The sequence below is a fragment of the Strigops habroptila genome, chromosome 4 (assembly GCF_004027225.2).
Source record: "Strigops habroptila isolate Jane chromosome 4, bStrHab1.2.pri, whole genome shotgun sequence".
Lineage (NCBI taxonomy): Eukaryota > Metazoa > Chordata > Aves > Psittaciformes > Psittacidae > Strigops > Strigops habroptila.
In genome coordinates, this window is record NC_046358.1 from 82,686,464 (window position 1) to 82,707,416 (window position 20,953).

Below are 20,953 nucleotides of genomic sequence, written 5' to 3' on the forward strand. Positions count from 1 at the left end.
TAGACACACAGACATAAATATACACATAAATACACTCTAATGTGCTTCACGTATCAATAAGAAGCACAGAACAGATCACATGCAGTGAACTTCAACAATGCAACTTTAAATACAGAAGTCAAACCAGCATTTAAATAAAGAAGTTGAGATAAGGCAGTGCTGAAGAGTCCCAAAGCTACACTGAACACTGGATTTTGTTCTGAAGCCCAAATAACTTCCATTTATTTCCATTTTAATCGAAGTTGGTTTTCTTTGGAACAAGGCTGCACTTCCCCTCAGATCCCTGACCTGTGTTTGCATTTTGTACTGTGATATTCTACCATGCCCATGCAATGCTTAATGATTTAGTATCTACTCTGCTGCAAGGAGAGCTAACACAGAGTTAGCTGTGAACACAGAGAAACCTTTCCTCAAGTACCTTGAGCTTTTTAACACAGGAAGAGCAAGAAAACTGATAAATACAGTACTTACAAGATCCAGACTAAACTTTTGTGTAATTCTGGGTCAACAGATTCCAGATCAGAGAGCTGAATGGGCTTCCCCAGAAGCTGTTTGTAGAAGGGAACCGTGAACCCCCCGTTGATATAGTGTCCATGGAACACAGCCAATCCCATTATCCGACCAACAAAATGGAAATAAGACAAATGGTCCTGTAGGGAGAGAGGAGAGAAAATCAGGCAGTGGGAAGACACTGACATCTTGTGGTTATGTCTGCGCCATCAGTTGTGTCCTCGGTGCAAATTATCTGCAACCCTCCGGCAAGAGGAGCCACCATTTTTCCTCCTGACATAACCAAGAACAGATGCACTTAATGATTAAATGCCTCAAACAAGTCTCTGTGCACTACCTGACTAATAAATTGGATACAAGTCCTTTAGACTTCTCAAAGGGCAAAACTCCGAAGAAGAAAATCCCCATGAAGCCCCAGAACACAAGAAGATGGGACAATTCCAACCAAATGACTTTATTCTTTGTTTAACCATCAAATGTTTTGGCTCTTGAGGAAGCAGGCCATGTGCTTATCATCTCCTTCATGTCTTTCATGTTGCTTATAAACTGTCTTTTTAAAACTGAAGCATAAGTGCTCTGGTTGAGAATCTTCCAATCTATCTCCCCCATCTTACAGAGCAAATATCAGGAAATGAGACTCAAAGAAATCAGATACTCACCAAAGGATACCTCCTCTATCATGTTTTTAATTTTGGAACAAAACCCCTCTGCCTCACAGTATTTCAATACAGGAGCCATTAACACATTCTTATTCTGCTTTACCCTTCAGTTTACACTCCTGTCATGGAAGAACAGCTATAACAAACCCCACGAAGTAGGTATGTCGCTCAGAAGTTCATACTTACAGGATTGATAGAAGAGTCTGGATTGATTTGCAGCATGTAAATATTATCTGTGGAGTACTGGAAAAGTCCATAATAAGGATTCAACATTTCATGGCATAGTAAATACAACCATTCTCTGCCCAAAAAGAAAAAGGGGAAAAAAATAAAAGGTATTTAGAAGGCTGCAACTTCAGCTGAAGTTTCAGACCACACAATTACTGTGAATCATCAGTTCTGAATGCTTATTTCAAAATCAGATCACCTCATACTGCTCTCCACTTGCAGACCAAAAAGGTTGCTTAAAAACCCATTAAGTGTCTTACTCCACTCTCAGGCAGACTTGCTCTAGTTTACACGTACTGAAGGGATTAACATCAATTAGAAAAGGTATAGCAAGCTGTTAGACAACACCATCAACAAATTGAGCCTGAACAAGACCCACTTCCAAAAGCATCTTGACTTTGTGCAGAGTTCAGATACTTGGCAACCAAGTGATCTGCTTCTCTGCAACCTGCACAGTATCTAAGAAAAACCTGTTGTTTAAAATGAGCTCGATCATCGGAGGTCTTTAGAAAAGCTGTTTTAATGCAAATGCTTGATGACTAGAGAATCTCTGCTTTCAGAGAGGCCAGATGGGGCAGAGAGACCATATGAATTAAAAGAGGAGGGGTTAGGTAAATCCTCCCACCTTAGTAATATAGCAGGACCCGAACAGAACTGAAGCTATTTCTAACGTCCCAACTCACCAGGACAAAACCCCCTTTGTTATTAAATTTGGACCCATCTCATGTCCAAAATGTTCTGAGAGAACTATCAACTTTAATGCTTAGAATGGAGCCGTACTGGTCTGAAACAGTCTATTGCAGCAAATGGGCAATGATGAAAACCATTAAGGCAAAAGGAAGTCAACAGTGGAGACACTCAATATTGCCCCAGGTAAGGCAGCCCACAATGTTCCAACTCCTTTCCTTTGTCCCTTGATGGGTTACTGAAAGACACCCAAGTGGATGATGCAGCCTTTGTGGATTTGAGCAATTTCCCAGTGAATTGAAACAATGCATCTAAGCACCACCATGTAAAGATGAGCGTTTTGGTGATGCTACAATCAGCTCCAGAGCTTCAGATCTGATGTGACCCAAAGGGAATGACTATTTTTAAGAGGGAGATAAGTCCTCTCTCAAATTTTAGCCTTTGTTTAGGATTAGTTCATCTCCGCTCCTGCTCCAACAGATCAGAATGTGACTGAGACATAACAAAAAGAAACCCCTATGGTCTTGCAATCCATTTGCTAGAAATCAGACAGATGTACTTAGCAAAACCCTTCCTGTGATCTGTATGTTACTTCAGAGTCTATATGCTTCTTGAAAGACCTCACAATTTGAGCTGATCATGCTTTCACTTATGAAACTGGAGCCTGTTGCTGGGATCAGCACTTTCTCCATACGATGAACAGCCTGTCCTAAACAAGCCTTTTGCATTCACTGGGTAATGGTGATGAAAACTGAGTACCTATAGAGAAGAGGGGAAACAAACACTTTGATCTTGCTTTCATTCCAGTAACGTTCCCAAATACAAGGCACAAAAAGTCATTTTTGTACCAGCCTTTGACACCAGGAAGGCTCTGGGACAACTGTTGAATCACACGCTTCCATTTTCCCACCTACCATGATATGAGGACTGAAAGCTACAACCGCTACCTACGAACTAGATTACAAATAACTTACGTACACCATTAACAGATAATTTGAAAGGGGAAGGTATCAGCCACGGGTCACTTTAAGGACAATTCTATAGTTCAAAAGCATCAGACAACCCTCCAACTCTCACCTTGCTACTCCTCCATAATCCAGGCCTTCCTCTCCTCGGAATTTCACCATAAGCCTCTTTTTCAAGTCCTTTGGCCTCATCTTCATTATCTGACGGTAGGATTCCTACATGTGAAACAAATTCCAGTGACAAGTCTGCAACACTTGGTAGTGATACTCACTATCTCTCTTGTGAAGCAAACTTACTACAATCAAAGATCAGTTTTACTTAACTCTTGAGTGACAAAAGCTGCTGTTAGGAGCAAAAAATCAATCAAATACCTCAAATATTTCCTCTCTGGATACTTCGATGCGACAGTGACCAGCTTGTGGTTGCTGAAGGGAGAGCTCATGTCTAAGAACTTTCAACTTCTGTACCAAGTCTCTTTCATATCTCTGTGCAGGCAGCTCCTCACCATCTTCTAGTGATCCCTCATTTGGAGCTGTCAGAGGCTGCTGGCTGGGCTCTTTTAGCTGGCATTGATGGCTTTGAAAGAAAAAGAAATTATTCTAGAAGCGTAACAATAAAACCATTACAGTGTTTTACAATATAATGTAAAACAATGATGGAAGAACTGATTAAGCTTCTCTAAAAGGAACCTGGAGTGAAACATGTATTCAGTTGGGTAATTCTATAGCATCATTACCCTCCATTCGGGGACGTAAGGAATACAGATATTTACAATAAAGAGTTCCAGCAGTTTTCAGCTCAGTTGTTATATGACAATACATTGTGGAAGGCTGTGGAGCATGATCGCTGCATGCTGACTCAGCAGGGATTAAGAAGTTTTTGTGGCATTTCTTCTGTATGGAAACAACTTGCACAAGTGTAACATGAAAAGAGGCCTCTAATCAAACAGTTTTATAAACGGAATTATCTGACAACCACAATGAGTTTTAATCCAGCTCTGTGTCAAATAAAGCTGAGGATGCTTGATATAGTAAAAGTATTGCACCTATGGTTATTAAAAGATTGCCCCAAATAGTTGCAGCTTCATACATTCGACTATACTTATCCCTCAGTGCTTTATTTGGGTTGCAGAGCAATTATAGACACAGATATTCCCCAGCTGGCTTCAAACACAGACAACTCAGATTGAGGAAGAGTCTGATCTTGGGCACCACAAGCACTGCCAGGCTGCTTCCAGGGTCAGCCCTGTAACAGTTCAGCTGCCTTTGCGTGATGCAGACACTGAGCTTATTAAATCCTGCTAAACTCAAGCTGGCTGTGCACAGCATCAGGCAACCAGAGTCCAGCTGGCTTTATAGTCCTGCTGTCTGGAGCTCAAGGGAGCATGAAGCCAGTTCAGATCTAGTGCAGCTAGCACACAGCTAGAACTCCTAAGCCAGACGGGCTGTGGAACTGCCTGGCAGACCCTCTCCTCTATCCCACACCCCAGCACTTCCAGAACTGCACGTTCACTCCAGCACAGCTTGGGGTAATTTTGTCAAAGGAGCTTAAAGAGATCAGTGTTGTGCTGAAACAATGAAGCCCTCCCTTAAAGCTGAGGACTGCAAAGCCGCATTTTTGGAGAGTCTCATAAAATCATACAATGGTTTGGGTTGGAAAGGACCTGAAGATCATCTAGTTCCAACCCCCTGCCATGGGCAGGGACACCTCACACCATGCCAGGTCGCCCAAAGCTCTGTCCAACCTGGCCTTGAACACTGCCAGGGATGGAGCATTTACCACTTCTTTGGGCAACCTGTGCCAGCGCCTCACCACCCTCACAGCAAAGAACTTCCTTATATCTAACCTGAAAGCTTAGATAAAACCAGCACTGAGAAGCAATGTTCAGACCCTGACTAGAGCATTGGTTGCATCTGTTCCTCAGTATTATCATGCAGTTTTTCACCCCCTCGTGACTTCCAGACTGCAGGTAAAATTGGACAGAAATAAAAGGTTTAAGAATCCAAACTTGACATGAATTGTTTTTGAGGCAAGGTTCTTACTTCATGATGTGATGTAGTCGTGGATCTGTGAATTGTGTGGTTCTGTTGTTATGATCTACAAAATATATTCTTCCTGAAACCGTACTTCTAACTTCCCAACCTGGAGGCAAAGGTCCCAGTTCATCACAATTCACACTGTTAAGGTCTCTAAGGAGAAAAGCAAACAAAATGTTAAAGCACTTCCGAAGTTAAGATGAAACCAATTTACATTCAGGGGAAAGGAGGGGGAATGAATTTGGTGCTCAGTGATTCAAGGCTATGAAAGTCTTTGGAAGGACAGAATAGCCATTTAATGCTGTCTTTTTAGAAGACTCAATCTAAGCAAGTCCCTCTGTATGCACGGTACACGGATAAAAAGGTACATCAGCAAAACACCTTCTGTCTCTGAAAGGCTTTGAAAGTCACAAAGCCATACAGCTTAAAAGTAACTTCAATGTGCAACATCATCACTTAGGGGATGACAGGGCTTCTGAGGGCTGTAAAAGGAGGAAGAGAGATTTCTTCATAGCAAAGTTTTCACAGGAAAATTCCCATTAACACTAATGTGATCCATGTGCAGAAAACCATCTATTAACCAAAAGCCTCTGCACCAACCACTGCCTCCAGACACCCAGTTAAGAGGCTAAGGCAGCCAAATACTAAGATCAGCTAAAAACGGAAACAAAAACTACCTCTTTAATTAGACAAGGTTAGATTCTAACTAGTTAACTGATAAATCATTGAGAGTAAGGCTTTTACCAACACATCCAGCCCTTTCATCCTAGATAAATTATGGGTATCATTCTAAGTGCTGCTAAAGGTAGTCGCTCACTTCCAGGTAATGTTTGAATTCAATACATCGAATGTATTTACGCCAAGAAAATAGAAAATATTTAAAGCCCCAGCCACCTAATAGAGGAAAACACTAAGAGGGGTAAGAAAAGGAAGGAAGGAAACCTGGAGATTATTTTTAGACAGAAAAGCTATTGTTAAGTCAAGTATTCTCTAGCCAGCTGGCATGGATTCATCGATCACCCAGGGTTGAAGACATCACTTGATGTATTTCCTTCCCTAAATCCAACCATGCAGCATCAGTATAAGTGAGTAAACTGAGAGGTTTTAGAAAGGTAGAAACACTTTGTACACCAAAGGCTTCATTAGTGTCACAGTGAGTATATGCCAGCAGCGGAGGATACACAGGCAGACAGACAAGCCTTTGTTAGGCTCCTTAAAGAAGATTATGGTTGTAACCATTTGTTTCAGTCAGCTGTGCATCTGAACGTGCTGTAGAGATCTGACTACCCCAAGTTTTAACCTACATCTGTGCTAAATGCCAAGGTTTTTGCACTGCAAGTTGGTAGCATGAAAGCCACCTTTAACTAGGATAAGTGTGACTGTGACTCACAAAGCACTGTTGTGGCCACTTACATGGCTGGTCCTGAAAACCTGGCTCTAAGACTTGAGAGGAGCAGCAATACCTATTAGCATCACTTGGAGAAAAGACAAGGCTTTGGAAACACAAGCCTGACATGAGTGACATGAACGAATGAGCACTGTCACTTCTTCTTCCAGTGATACCAGCTAATCTAACATCAGCTATTTTCTCTCTCAACTTTATATTTCATATCCTCCCATATACTATGGTTTTATCAACACTTTTGCCTGCACTACTTTATATCATTTTTCTAATATCCTGTATCACATTCATGTATTATCCAGCCAGTGCAGCAGCTGAAGAGTCACGAACTGTGCTTCACTCTTGGATCTGGCTTGCAGGTGGCCCAGTGAAACAGCCCAAATTCAGAGCAGCTGAGGGCCAGACCCTAGTCACAAAGACCTGGATTAACTGCAGGTTAAGGTTTAAAGAGGCTTTACTAAATTAATCATGTGGAGTATTTACATTTTCTAGCTGCACATCATTGGTTTAAAGCGTAAAAAACCTTAACATCACTTCAGGTTTAAAGATAGCCTGTAATCTCTGCTTCAGTTAAAGGTAAATGTGCATGACTAGAGTAACAGTTACAAGCTCAATACTCAAGAAAAAATGGCTTGAAGAAAATAGTCACTTCTTTCTTCTATTTGCAGCCCAAACTGTTTTCATTAAAAAAAAAAAATGAGGTAAGACCCAGAAGTCTGAAGCTTCACCAAATACAAAGTCACACTGAGATATTAGGAAGACTTTGACAAATGGGAATCCTGAAGGGCTACATAATTTTTGCCCTTTTGTTTTACATGATCCACAAGTAGATAATTCTTGCTTTCAAACCCTTACCTTGGTGAAAAGGTAACTAGAAACACCCCAATTTATTCCTCTTGTCAGAGCTCTCCCTTTGAGTTCAGACAGGCCATTTCACAGGTTTTTGCTCTTAAAGATTCAGTTTACTGCCATACACACACCAAACCCCCTGACTTTGTAACTGCAGATACATACCTTGGTATCCTTGGGTCATGCCATGTGCTAACTCCAGTCTGTGTGTGCAAAAAATAAACCTGGCCCTGTACCGTTGTTCTTTGTTCTATGGAAAAGGAAGAAAGATTATTCTAACTTAAACATCTGGATTAAAAAAAATCCCAGAATAAACAGTTTGTTGAAAGCCATTAGAATATTCTCTATCAGATCAAGGAGCAAGTACTCGAGCCAACCCCCTGATCTCTTGCAGTATGGACTGGTTTGTCCTTCCCAAATATACTTTAATTACACATTTCAGCATCCTTCTTGAAGCTCACAAATCCATGCACCAATGTGCCTTAGCTTCTATTTTTATTTTTAGGTTTTAAGACAACCTAAGCCCCCAAACTAGATTTCTTTACTCATAGATTTGATGTGCTCTTTACCGAGATTTAAACTCTCCTTAATCTGATTCTCCCTAATCTTCTGTAGTACTGCCTTCTTTGTTGCTTTTCTATTTTCCTGATCTTTTCTCAAATGTGGGCTCAAACCTACACAACATGCCAAGGGGGAAGGAAAAAATAGCATTACTGCTCTAGTTTAAAGAGCTCTTTCCCTTCGTTCTCCCTAGATACAAAGCCAAGATTAGCAGTGAATTCTCTGTAACGGCATCATACCACAACCTCATGTTTAATTTACCATCAACCCCTCAGTGTATCCTGGCGTAGCCAACTGCTAATTAGCCAATCTCAAACTCCCATCTGCTCTGCTTAGTTCCTTTTCCAAACTGCAGACCATGAGATGCACGTGGCTGCTGCATGTTCTAACAGGTAAACCACATCTAGACCTGAAAATGGGAGATTTTTTTTCTTTCTCTGAAGGCTTTTGTGAGAGAAAAACTTCAATGTTAAAGTGCTGGAGAACTCTCACCGTAGCCTTCGGGTAGGTCAGGCGACTGGTGCCCGTGTGGTCTGTTCTGAGGTGTCTGTACATGACCTCTGACTTCAGGAGTGCGAAGTCGCTGTGCCTGAAGCCTCTGATCTTGACTGGGGGACTCTGCAAAGCGACAGTTGCCTCCTCCAGCAGCCCCAGTAGTGTCTGTATATGGTGCTGGTTCCTCCATGAAACAGCTCAGCGGCCTTCCCGGTCCGGAATCTTCATAAACCGTTCTGAAAATGGGGAAACTTCAAGAGTTTCCATCACAAGAGAAGTGAATGCAGAAATAACTGTTTCTCTTTCACTCCCTCTCCATTACTGCAACTTTTAACCCAAGATATGCCACTTTCTTCATGGTTTTATACCCCAAATATCTCATGGAAGTGCCAGAATTGCTGTTAACTAAAGCATCAAGTCCTACCCAGTTTAGCTTGTTTTCTTCAAGTCAGTATCCACCTTACTACCTGATACATATTCCCAGCCAACATATTAGTTACACTGATATTTAATTTTTCTAGTATTAATTATTCTTTCCACATACAAAGCATTTTTCTAATGAAGTGTAAAGAAAACAATGCTTACCCTTCATTCTCCAAAAGCCCTCTACAGTCTACTACAGAGCCTCCTGTGCCTATTCTGTCCCGCGTCTGTAAACTGACTGCAATAAAAAGCAAACAAACACAAGTTAATCATAAAAGAACAACTGTTCCCTTAAAAAAGACAAACAACCCACATTTATACAGGGTAAAATATAAAAGGAAAGCTGAGAGCACACCCTTTACCAAAACTCCTTCTATAACCCTAAGGCATTACTGACGTTTTAAAAAGGAAGAAGAGAAACCAGAGGCATCACCCCTTCAGAACTTAAGCTGAGTCTATTCTGTAAATGTCTAGTTCTACATCTGGGTTTCATGAGGCTCCAGAAAAGTAAGCTGGAAAGAAATCACTCACCACTAGATGTCACCGTTACAGTGAGAATTTAGGGATGCCAACTACATTGAAATGAAAAGCTTGGGTTTGGTGGTTTTACCACCAAAACGTGGTAAAATGGGGTGAATGAGCCGTAAAACTAGCAGTGCCCTGTTGAAACTTGGCAATGGGGTTACAGGAGCCAAAGGTATTAAAACAGCAATTTGCAACATTGCTTTTAACTCCTCCAGATCCTCTTTTCCTCATAAGATTCTCTTTGGTCCAAAGGCAATCAGTTTCACGGTAACATTTATTCTTCCAGAGCTGCATTAGAAACCTTGTCAGATGCATTCCCTCTTTTTAATATTGTTTCAACTGAGAGAAAACAAACTCCTACACAGGAGCACAATGACAATTTTCAGGTTATGGAACTGAATCCCATTAAAGTCAGAAGAAACAATAGAGAAAAGGCACAGAGCAATAATGATACAGGTTTCTTTTTTAATAGAGCACTTGTCTGGATAGATATTTACCCAAGATGATGAAAGTTTAGCTGAGAGGATTCTTACCCACTATTTGGCCTCGTACAGCATCGGTATCTGTGGGATTTAGTTTGCATAGATCCAAACGCTGGTCTGCAAATGAGAATTGGAAAGATCAACAAAACACCAGGGAGGGACGGGTGGGAATACTATTCATTACTCAGACACAAGGCACGGAAGGTTCCTGATTGCACCAGGTAGGAATTGTTCTTACATCCAGTATCTTTTAGCCTGCTGATGGCATTGGAGAGGAGTCGGACACACCCCAGGAAGCCAGCTCCCTGTTTCTTGTGGATTTTTTTATGGTTCCATACACTGATGGTTATGGAATCTGTCTTCCCAACATACCTAGAAAAGTATATATTAGAAGAGTAATTTTTTCCTCCACAGAATTTATGCTTTATTTGGTACAAATTCTAATACATTTCAGTACATTGGTCCTGCTGCTTTATGATAAATACAGAAGTGCTTAAGCCTGAAATGGTGTTATTAATGAATTACTGCACTAAGATTTCACCCAGCGTGTTAAATTGATATTGCTGCAGCATGAATTTAACTACAGCCGGCCTCATTAAAACCTATGCAACAAGCTGATTAATGTACACAACTTTAGAATCTCTGTTTCTAATAATTTGAAGAAAATAAATCACTACAACAAGACCAAGCTTTTGTACGAGCTGGCCTGTGCTGCTCCAGCAGTGCTTGCTCTATGCAGCTGTGCTGTGTACCCAACACACAAGGATTTCTCCATTCAAACACGTAAAAGCAAAGCACCACTCCTTTAGTAACAGGTAATTTCTTGTTGCAAAAATCAGTCCTCAGCAATTGTGAGTCCATTGTTAATGCAAGATGAAGCTGCAGTGCCAACCCCTGCATTCCAATTGCTAGCTACATCTCTGGAATACTGTTTATTTATGACCTTACGAACAACTCACAGATCGTAATGCTGGTTCCATTTGGGGTCCAATGTGTTCTTCACAGTGTCAGTTGAATGGCACTGACCTGACCCATCGACAACTACTTTTGCAAATGGGTCAGGAAGTCCTGTGGAAGGGAAAAAGGTGCTATTAAACATAGTACTTTTTGGGTTGTTTCTTCCAAGATAATGCTATCATGCTTCCCCCCCCCAAGAAAGGAAAGTTGCCCTTATCCTAAAACTATTTTAGTAAATACGAAATAGAGAATTGAGTTCCTAGTTAGAGAACATACTTGTATCATACAAGTGTATACAGACTTGTGTCATACAGACTGGTATCTGCTTGAATTGTGAATGTTTTAGGAAACAAGAGGTTAAAGGTGCTTCATTTAACAGTGCTTAAGTGACTCATGCACACTGAGAAGCAGTCATTTTTATTCAGTCCTTGGCATAATATTGAGACTGCAGCACCATGATCTTTTACTCACTTTACAAATAGAGTATCTCTGAGATGGATGCTCTTGGTACCCCCAACACAGAGCTGTAAGCAGCACCCTGTTTGTGGTCTCATCAGCCAGACTTCCAACTTGAATTTGGGAGCCCTTGGTCTTTCTAACCCTAAAGTTACAACTCAGGGTAATACATGCTCATGTAGCAATGCAATGTTACCACAAGAATGGAACCACAGAGCAAATGGCAGACATAGGTGAGCATGACACTGAGGCACAATCTACAAGTAAATCTGATTAATCAAGAGCAGAAAGTCATACAATTCGGGCGTACTTACTGAAGAAATCTTTCTTTGCAAGATTCTTGGCACATAATACTGCAAAACAAGAGAACAGATAAAGAAACCTTAAAACCATGAAAAAACCCCTTTCAGGCAATCACAGCAGCTGCAATACTACCTGATCATAATTCATAATAAATACCCAGATATTAAATTGAGCATTGTTTTCTTTATCTGTGACTGGAATATGGATTTACATAAAGAGAAAAATGCCTTTGCTGCTTTTGTTCTGTTGTTATAATACATAAAAGATTTAATGAACGTCTCTCTGCATTAAACCCTCATGATTTTCTATACTGCATGTTCCACGAATGCTAAACCAGATTGGTGGTGGTGGTGTTGCTGTCACAGGGTGAGCAGTTTGCAAACACAAGAAGGTTTTGACAGGACCTCAGGTGAAAAAAATACACTGAAAACCAAGTAATTGCATCAAGATTTTCCTTTGAAAAGGCCCCAAATGAGACATTATTTCCCTCTCTCCAATTCTACTCAATAGCACAGGAGTTTAAGCAAAAATTAGATCAGGAAACTCACATCAATCTCCATTTCTACTCGCTCTATCACCAGCTCTAAGTCTCGTTTTGCTTTTCAATAAGGACTGCTCAGTACAACCTCAGCAATCCGAGTTGTTCAGTATCCACTCAACTCTTCTAACAGGCCAGGGAAAAGAACTACAGCGCCAAAGATGAAAATATGAGAGCTCTAACTCACCTAAACCCAGGATGCAAGAGAGGAAGATAACTATAAAAGACCTAACTGTATTTGAGTAGTCTCTTTCTCACCTTGTTCTGATCCTTCAGCATGAGAATGAATGCTCAGAAGATACTTGAATGGCTATTCCCCCTGGTATGGACCATTTCTCCTCATCTCCATCTCACCTTGCTCCTGACTTAGACTCAAGTCTCACCTTAACTCTACATTGGGGAAAGTGAAGACTCAGCAGCAAACATATGGGAACAAACCCCTTTTTAAGTTCTTTCTTTTACACATCAAGAATTCCACCTCTCAACTCCGGAGCAACATTCCCCACCTCACCGAACCAGCAGAACAAAACCTGCCTCGCCTCACATACCGAGCAAACAGACCAAAGAAGTCCACTATGTAACCCAGACGGCCATGGAAATAAATACACAAATCCTTTGTCTCAGTAATAATGAAGGCAGCCACACCAGGAAACTATATTTAGAACGGATTAAAAATCACTTATTTCTTACAGTGGCAAAACTGCATAACCACAGACAGCTTCTCTCGTAACAACTGACCGAAAAAGAGAAGTCTGCAGGACCGTGGCGATTCAATTTGAAACAAAGCAGGGTTGCAGAACCCCCATCCGCTGCTCAATGGAAGCACGACAGAGCAACCTGGAATTTCCTCTTCCCGTTGCCAGTGCTTCAGAGTTAAAAATACCAGGAAAACAGGGAATAAGGACAGGTGAAAATCACAACTTGGATGTTCTAGTATTAGCCCAAAGGAGTGTTGAAGTTCCTGTGAGTGGTGGAGCTTTCCTTTTTAGTTTTTAAACCAAACAACTCATTTGACTTCCTTATCCCCAATTTTCAGTATACATTATTGAGCTGGAAAAGCATTCCCTCTGTAACCACCTGCATATAGTCTGACTATATAATTACCACCTTTATTCTATATTTCAGGTGTGCTTTCTGGAGCTAACCAGCAGCCTGAAGTTTCTAAAGCTATTATTGTAGACTTCATTTAACTCTCTTCCCTCTGCCACAGGCTTTCAGTCTGCAGCAGATGAGCACGGCTGCCAATTTGCCAGTTGCAGCCTGTGAAACCCTCAATTTTAGGTTGCAGAAAAAAAAAATCATTACTCTTTCTTGTAAGGAAAATATTGGCGCAACAGCTAATAGCTGAAATAAACCTTCGTGGAGCAATCTCCTGAATCAGGCTGCCCAAGATGGGCCGTTGGCTCTGTTCCACTCTTTGCATATTAAACCCAATAGAGCAAACCCAACTATTTTCAAGGGCTCTATCACTTAAAAGCCACCGATTTCTGAATTCCAGTAAAGATTCAGGTGACAAAGGTCAGCAAGGGGAGACTTGGATATGAAGCAATGCCAACGGCGGAGCAGACAGCCCCTCCTTGCTCTCTAAAGCTGAGCTGATGCCAGATTTGCTTCTTAAAAGCATTCTCTCCAACAGGACTGCAGCAAGACTGCTAGGAGGATCTCACTGCTGCTCCTTCGAGCCTGAAACCTGTGAACTCGGGTAGAGGCAGCTACAAAGGCTTAAAAGGTTATTAACTTTATCCCTGGCTCAGAGGTGGTGCAGGAGAACTGAACTGTAGGCAATGGAGACGTGCTTTAGACAAGCTTTGAACAAACCCCGTCTTTGCCTACTTTCCAAAGTGCTTTTTCTTCTCATTTTTCTTTTCTTTTCAACAAGAAAGGGTTTAGGGCTTGTCAGCAAGAGCAATCTCCTTGCATTTGTTGCAACGTTACCAAAGGTACTAATTCTCCTGACTTGGGCATTTACATTCTGCCTTCTCAAAGTCAACCGACTTGTTTGAGCTTGACATAGTATTTGTTTATACTCCTGTTCTGGATTGCTGCACAGCACTGAAGAACTTTTTCTTCTTCATACAACAGGTCCCAAACAGCACTGAAACAATGCCTTTACATCTAGATTGTAATATTTATAAAGGGATGGGAATGTTTTTTTAAGTACCTGACATTATTGAGGTAATTTCAAAGGCCAAATTAGCCAGCTGGGTAAAGTACTAGTGTGAAAGCATTTTTGGCAGGAGGTAGAGAAAGGACGAGCCTTCTACAAAGTCAGTATTCGCCCTGGGGATGTCTTCAATGCAGATGTAACTTGAGTGAGTGGAGTGGTTCCTCTGCCAGCCCCCGGTTGTCCACCCTGCTTCCAAAGCAGGAATGAATCATCTGCTGCGGTTCAGGAGGTGCCGCAGGAACAAGCTACAGACGGGTGTAGTAAGGAAAGCACGGAGTGGCACCAAGGTCTGAACAACCCAGTTGAGAGTTGCATCAGAAAGGTGCTTCTTCACCACCTACCTCTGCAGCAAGACCAGCATTTTTGGAAAGGAGGCAAAGAGAGCCTGAGTGAGGAACCATTTCACATCCTCGAGCAAACAGACCCAGCCTACAAAATCAAAGCCATCATGTGCAAGTTGCTCCTCCTTGTCAGTGCTCAAAGGATGGCTGCGAGTCTCCTCACACTGCTGTCTCTGCATCAACAAGGGGTTTATTCACACACAACATGCCCCATCCCACAGTGCTAAGATGCTACAACTGGTTTCTGTTGCACAGTGTATAAACTAGGTGGTTGTGTTTTGAGAGCTAGGGAAAAAAGGAAACCCAAAAGGTAAGCCATGGCAATATTCCATAGGTCCCAGCCAGTCCCAATGCAAAGCAGCAGGCAAATCTGCACCTGGGACTGCACTCATCCACACTTTGCAAGTTAAAGGTAAGAGCTTCCTTGCTCAGATTAAGGACTTTTACACGTGGAGAGGATCAGAGCTAATGACAGCCTTCAATTTAGTACTCAAGTTAATTGTGAAGACAAGACAAACCAGCAGTACATCCATATATTCCTTAGGAAAGGGGTGGGAAGGTCACAGTGAACGCTGCTAGCAAATCCACCCTTCAGCCATCTCTGGCCTTCCCTTTGCTACTCCTGGTTAATCATTTGTGCTTGTGCAAACAGGCAGCTAGATTCCAGGATACATTCGTTCTGCTTTCTGACACAAGACAAACACAGGCCGGCAGGCTGGGGATGTAGAAAGGGCTTTACTTAACATTTACTTCTGCGTCGACCATCTTTAATCACAGAGATATGTAGCATAATCCTTAAAAGCATCACAGATGGGTTGGTTGGGTTTAAGATATAAGCAAGGAGCAAAGAACAATGAGGCTTTGGAGGGGAGAGGGATAAAGATCTTGACAGAAAATGAAACTGAAGTCACAGCAAACCAGTGCAAATACAAAAGGCTGCAGAGCAGCTCATATTTGAACAGGCTGCCCCATCCCTGGCAGTGTTCAAGGCCAGGTTGGACACAGGGGCTTGGAACAACCTGGTCTAGTGCAAGGTGTCCCTGCCCGTGGCAGGGGGTTGGAGCTGGATGAGCTTTAAGGTCCCTTCCAACCTATTCTTAGAGAGCAGGATAGCCCCAGCTTACAGGCTGGTTTCCACAGCACAAGTTCTGCCATTCTGAACAAGTTTTGAGAGGTGCACGGCAAAAATAATGTGCTTGAAGTGTAAAAAAGCCTCCAAAACTGAGGGGAAAAATAGCAAACATCAGCTCTTTACCACATGCTGCGCTAACGCCGCCGCCACAATCAAAACCCTTGCTGAAGCTGTGATGTAAAATCACGTCTCGTCCAAATGGTTCAGCCTATTTTGTGGAAAATACTCTGTATCCCACAAACCATCCCTTCTGTACTGCTTTACGTAGGGCTCTGCTCACTGTTCTGTTCTCTGCACGTAACTTTAATGAGACTTCACTGCAGATAAACATCTGGGTTTATTTCTCTACGAGCAACTCATGAAGGGTTTCAGTGTTCTGCTTTTTTAAGGGTGACAATCATTTAGATTTGGTATGGTAAAGGAGAACGGGTTTAATGGGAAAGGAAAGATGGCTGAAGGCACCAAGTGTGTAAAAATGCAGTTTCTTTACAGCTAGCCACATCACTGCACTAAAATACCCCACTTTATTCACAAATTGGAATCTAAATTGTCACCACAAAAGGCCAAGGTTTCTATTCTAGTCCTATTTTCTGTTTGCTTTAGGAATACTTTTGGTCGTTCTCTTTGCCTGCTTGAGACTGAAATGCATAAATCCAGAGAGTGCTTTAACTTCTCAGCCCCTGACTGTGAATCACTGCAGCGCCTAGCATGCACAAAAAGCTAAACAAAACTGAAGCCTTCCCTTACGTGAAGCCAAATAAACCAACGAGCTGCACAGAACTAATCTGATACAGAATGTACGTTGAACGGCCTTCAAGAGCATCGTGGTGCCATTGACATCTGCAATCTGACACGTCAGCCAACCAAAAACCCCCTGAAACCCTTTAGCCTTCAAGGACCAGCCTACGTCATGCCCTACCCTGACACTGTAAGACTCTGCCTGAACTCATGCTAAACCAGACCTTGACTACCAGATTAAAGCAATGCTTCATTAAAAACAACCCCTCGATTCTCAAAGAGTTGCTAGATTTGATACACGAAGCCTTTTTGTGGCTCTTTTGTGTAGGCTGCAGTGAAAAAATCAAAGCCTCTTTTCAAGGCTTGCTTTCCTCGTGGGTTGGAACTTGGCTTCGTGCAGCCAGTTGCAAACACTAGACAACTTTGAAGAGATCTTCAAAAAACCACACACCCAGAAAAACCCATTTTTATTAGCCCATTAACATGTCATTAAAGTATCTACTTAGCCAGGAACCAAAATTCCATCCTACCTAAGCAGAAACCTGTCACGAACGAGTCAGTCCTCGCAGTGCAAACAAGACCAAGTTGACAAAACAGAAGAGTTTCATCTCCAGGATTCCTAAGAATTACTCAAACTGACCAACAATAAGTCTTCATATACACAGCAGCCAGAGCTGATTTAGCCCTCAGTGACATAAATCATTAAAGAACCAGCACAGGCCTATTGGAAGAACAAGACTCATTAAATTCCCAGTTAACTGAGGCCAGTAAAGCAAGTTTAGGAATGAACAGACCGAGATGTAAAAGTTGGGAGAAACACTAAGAGTTATGGAATTAGCTGAAGAACTTTGCAGGGATACAAAAAGGGAGATCAATAGGAAGCTGAATCAGTGCTGCTGCACAGAAGCAGCGAAAGGCACACAAATCAGAGAGGTGGAAAGCAGCATATCCAATTATCCCTCACACTAACTTCTCCTTCTCTCCTTCCCCCTCTGCTCACCCATAACAAATGCCTGAGATAAAGGCTACCTCCCAGATTTAATCTTTCATTAAATCCTAGTTATTACATCAGTTTTTTTACGACTTTGCTATGCCTTCCTCTAACCCAGGCCAAGAACCTTCACAGACTCCCTACAGAGTCTCCTATTTCCTAGATAGATATAAGCCCCAAGCATCTCCGACCGCTTGAGTCTTACAGACATGAAGTCCTGGCAGACTGTCTCCCAACACGTTCAAAGCACAACCACTTCCTTTGAGAACTGGAATTTGAGAGGAAAGTCTGTTATTACTGTTGCCACTTTACAGCCATTCTCAAAAAACACCCTATTGATGACAGTTTTACCTGAGAAAAACGTTAACAGGGCATCAGGTCATTTCTATCTACTGTTTGGGGTTTAAAACTCAGTCCTTTAAAATCCCAGTGGGGGTTTAAACAACCCCCACCAGAACCACGAGCAAGTGGAATATTGAATTTGTAGAGAGGGATTTCCCAAATTCAGACAAGTTTTCCCTTTGTTTGTGTCCACAAACAGGCTCCAAAAAAAGCTCTCTGTAAACAAAGGATACTCTCAGGCTTCAGCTATAGTGTCGGCCCCTGTACAGCTATAGAAATATCTGGAAAGAACTAAAGATTTCTGCTAAAGCCACACAGAATAATAACCTGTTCTCAGGGCAAATACAAACTCTTAGTTTACAGCTAAACGAAGCTATTTCAATGACAAAATTCCTACTGGAAATACAAAATGGCATTTTACACTTCTTCCACACACCACTGTGCAAGTTGTAGTTACTGGGATCGACACAGTTCTGGGTTTCTTCCCTTACACCTCTTGTATCTCCAACCACGTGCAGTGAATAATGTGTATTTTCAAGCAGGTAGTGTCTTCAGGATGGGTTTATCTGTGCTGCTTGCACATACTTGTGCTCACGTTTTGAAACAGAGCCCAGCGTGCGCTGTGCGGCATCATCCCCATAGCAAAGCTCAAAACACACCAGGAAACTATGTGGCTCGATTTCCTTAAGTTACATTAAAAGTAAGGAATCAATCCATGCTGAAGTCTTAATACTTCACTTTTATAGTTACCCAAGCACTGAGAAAGCATCTGGAAAAAAATTCCTAAAGCATGAAAAACATGTTCCTCCACCCACATGCACTCATAACTCAGATTCCAAACTGAATTTTACTAAGATTGCCAAAAATATTTTGTACTTTTAACACTTGGGAGCTTTCAAAGCACCTTTTTCAAATCTCTACAGATGTCAGTACCTAACGGGATCACACACTCAAGCTAACATCGCTCACAATGGTCCTGGGCAGAGCTGGGCATCAAACTTAGTCCTACTCCCAGGAAACAAAAGGTCCTTTCTCAAAATGCTGTCCAGATCTTCAGACTTATAGATTTGTTTATCTGGGAAATACTAGATGAACAACAGTGAATTATTAACCACATATAGAACACTTGATAGACAGAAAGTATGTATTAAATAGTTGACACCCCTGTAATGGAGAAGGAGAGCCCCCATGCAGCACAGCCAAGTGCTCAGTCAGCGTTTCCTTTTGGCGTGTTTAATTTAACATGCCTCTGATCTCCCCTTTCAGAAGTTCAGGGTAGAAAGCCTTAAACACCTTATTTTCATTACCAAAAAGCAGCTTAGAAGGACTCTCCCATGCAGCTGATCATTTGCTTACTAATTCAGGACATAAAAGGCTTTTCCAATAAACCTCACGCTCACTATAAAGCACAGAAATTTAGATTCCCCTTCTTCCCAGATAGCCTCTATGGGGCCAGCCGTACCACTACTACAGCTGTATGTTTTATAACCAGGTTGTGAGACTCAAGTTACAAGTACATTTCTCTATTAAAGCAGCTTTATTTTTTCCCCCCACACAAAACACCATCCAATTAATGGACTTAGAGCTTTTACAAGACATTCATTTCCTAAGTCCGGGAGGAAAACCCGCACAACTGCTCTCTGCTGCTTTATAAAAGAGGGAAAAGCACAGAACAAGAAACCAAAACCAGAAGCAACACATTTACAGATGCTTGCCCACAGACCCAGAATTAGCAGAAAGCTCAAGCACTCTAGCAATTAAAACAAATTCGGCCTTGAGCTTCTGTCCACGGAGCAAAATGGTTTTGAAGCGACAGGAACAAAACACACAACTTTTGTACTTTTTAACCCAATATTATTGCCAGCTCTCTTCATATATATATTATCTGGCCTCATAATATGTGCCTGTTTTGCAGAAAGCAGAAAAAAGTGTGGCCTTCCACTGTAAAACACGTAAAAACCTGTGAAAGCAGAAAGCTTGGTACTGAAAACCTTGGCAAAGGGTGACCAGATAGAGCCAAGCAACATTTCAATAGAAGCACTGAATTACTGTCAAGCACTAAAAGGTCTCAAACTTCCCAGCTAAACCAAAGCAGATTTTGCAGTTTAAAAGCTAAACCATATGTTTTGTATCTCCGCAGAGCGGTTGGTATTTACATCCCTTCGCATACAGGTAGTGGCAATATTTCAGCAAAGCAATTTGAATGTTAAACACTATTGTAAAGGAGGGAAAACGAATGGCAATGTAACACATTCCCAATCTCTGTTTAAGAACTGAGATGTGTTTTTCCAGACAGAACCAGTATTTGGCTTCTTTGATATCTTACTGCAATTAAATAAGGTATAAAAATCAACGTTACAGCAACGAAAGTTTCTAATGGGGGTATTTTAATAAAGAGGACAAAATTAATGTCTGGTTTGCATCAAGTGATTGCTTAAAAGCAAGAACATTGTTATTTAAAAAATGAATGGCGTTAAGTTATGTGTAAGTTGTAAACTATGTAAACTATTAGTTCATCCCATGAGGGCCTAAATGTATCAGCAGAAGAGTTTTAGTTAAACAACTCACATGGAACATTGTCTTAAAGCTAAATATACAGGTTTGGCTCTGGTCAGAGTTGGGCTGCTCAGCTCAGTGTTCAACTAAAGTGAAGCAAGAAGAGGAAGCTGGCCAGAGAATAGGCGACCTGAGGTGCCGCTGATGTTGAAGGTAACTGTCAGCAAAATGAAATGAAATAATCTTTAAAAACATTGAAAATACAAACCAACAGATTTTGCCTGAGTCATTTTAGAAGTCACAATTCAAAGTACGAAACACTGACGACCACCGTGGTCACAACAGTCAAGAATGCACATTTCTTCGTTCATTCTGAAACAGCTGAGTGAGGAACCTCCAATACAGAAATTCCACAGAGAAATTTCACCTATAGAATATTAGGCATATAAAACCAGTGCACTGAGCTTAAGATGTTTTAGGCTCATTCTGCATGTCTTTAATAACTGGACAATCTTAAAACAAGCAGTTGCTAGAAATCTAGTGCAAAGAAGAACACTTACCAAGCACCTCTTCTAGCACTACAACCAACTCCAGTTCCTGCCACCAGAACAAATTCCAACAGGTACTGGATGACTTTTCAAGAGGCACAAGTCAACACCCCAAATTTTT

The 20,953-nt window shown here is 41.6% G+C and overlaps 1 protein-coding gene across 9 annotated transcripts in view; it reads right to left on the reverse strand.

Annotated features, from left to right (window-relative positions):
* SMURF1 (SMAD specific E3 ubiquitin protein ligase 1) overlaps positions 1-20,953 on the reverse strand; it is a 47,266-nt gene that overhangs the window by 8,055 nt on the left and 18,258 nt on the right. For 3 of the 9 annotated variants that reach the window (XM_030483305.1, XM_030483303.1, XM_030483302.1), the window contains exons 2-13: positions 11,551-11,589; positions 10,783-10,891; positions 10,062-10,195; positions 9,875-9,940; positions 8,979-9,054; positions 8,391-8,629; positions 7,503-7,587; positions 5,093-5,239; positions 3,422-3,626; positions 3,162-3,265; positions 1,356-1,470; positions 472-650 (exon numbers count right to left, since the gene is read on the reverse strand). In XM_030483305.1, the coding sequence (XP_030339165.1) occupies positions 472-650; positions 1,356-1,470; positions 3,162-3,265; positions 3,422-3,626; positions 5,093-5,239; positions 7,503-7,587; positions 8,391-8,629; positions 8,979-9,054; positions 9,875-9,940; positions 10,062-10,195; positions 10,783-10,891; positions 11,551-11,589 (1,498 nt within the window). Of the gene's footprint in view, positions 1-471; positions 651-1,355; positions 1,471-3,161; positions 3,266-3,421; positions 3,627-5,092; positions 5,240-7,502; positions 7,588-8,390; positions 8,645-8,978; positions 9,055-9,874; positions 9,941-10,061; positions 10,196-10,782; positions 10,892-11,550; positions 11,590-14,238; positions 15,513-20,953 lie in introns of those variants that run through there. The other 6 variants (XM_030483304.1, XM_030483301.1, XM_030483300.1 and 3 more) reach the window with 4 other exon arrangements.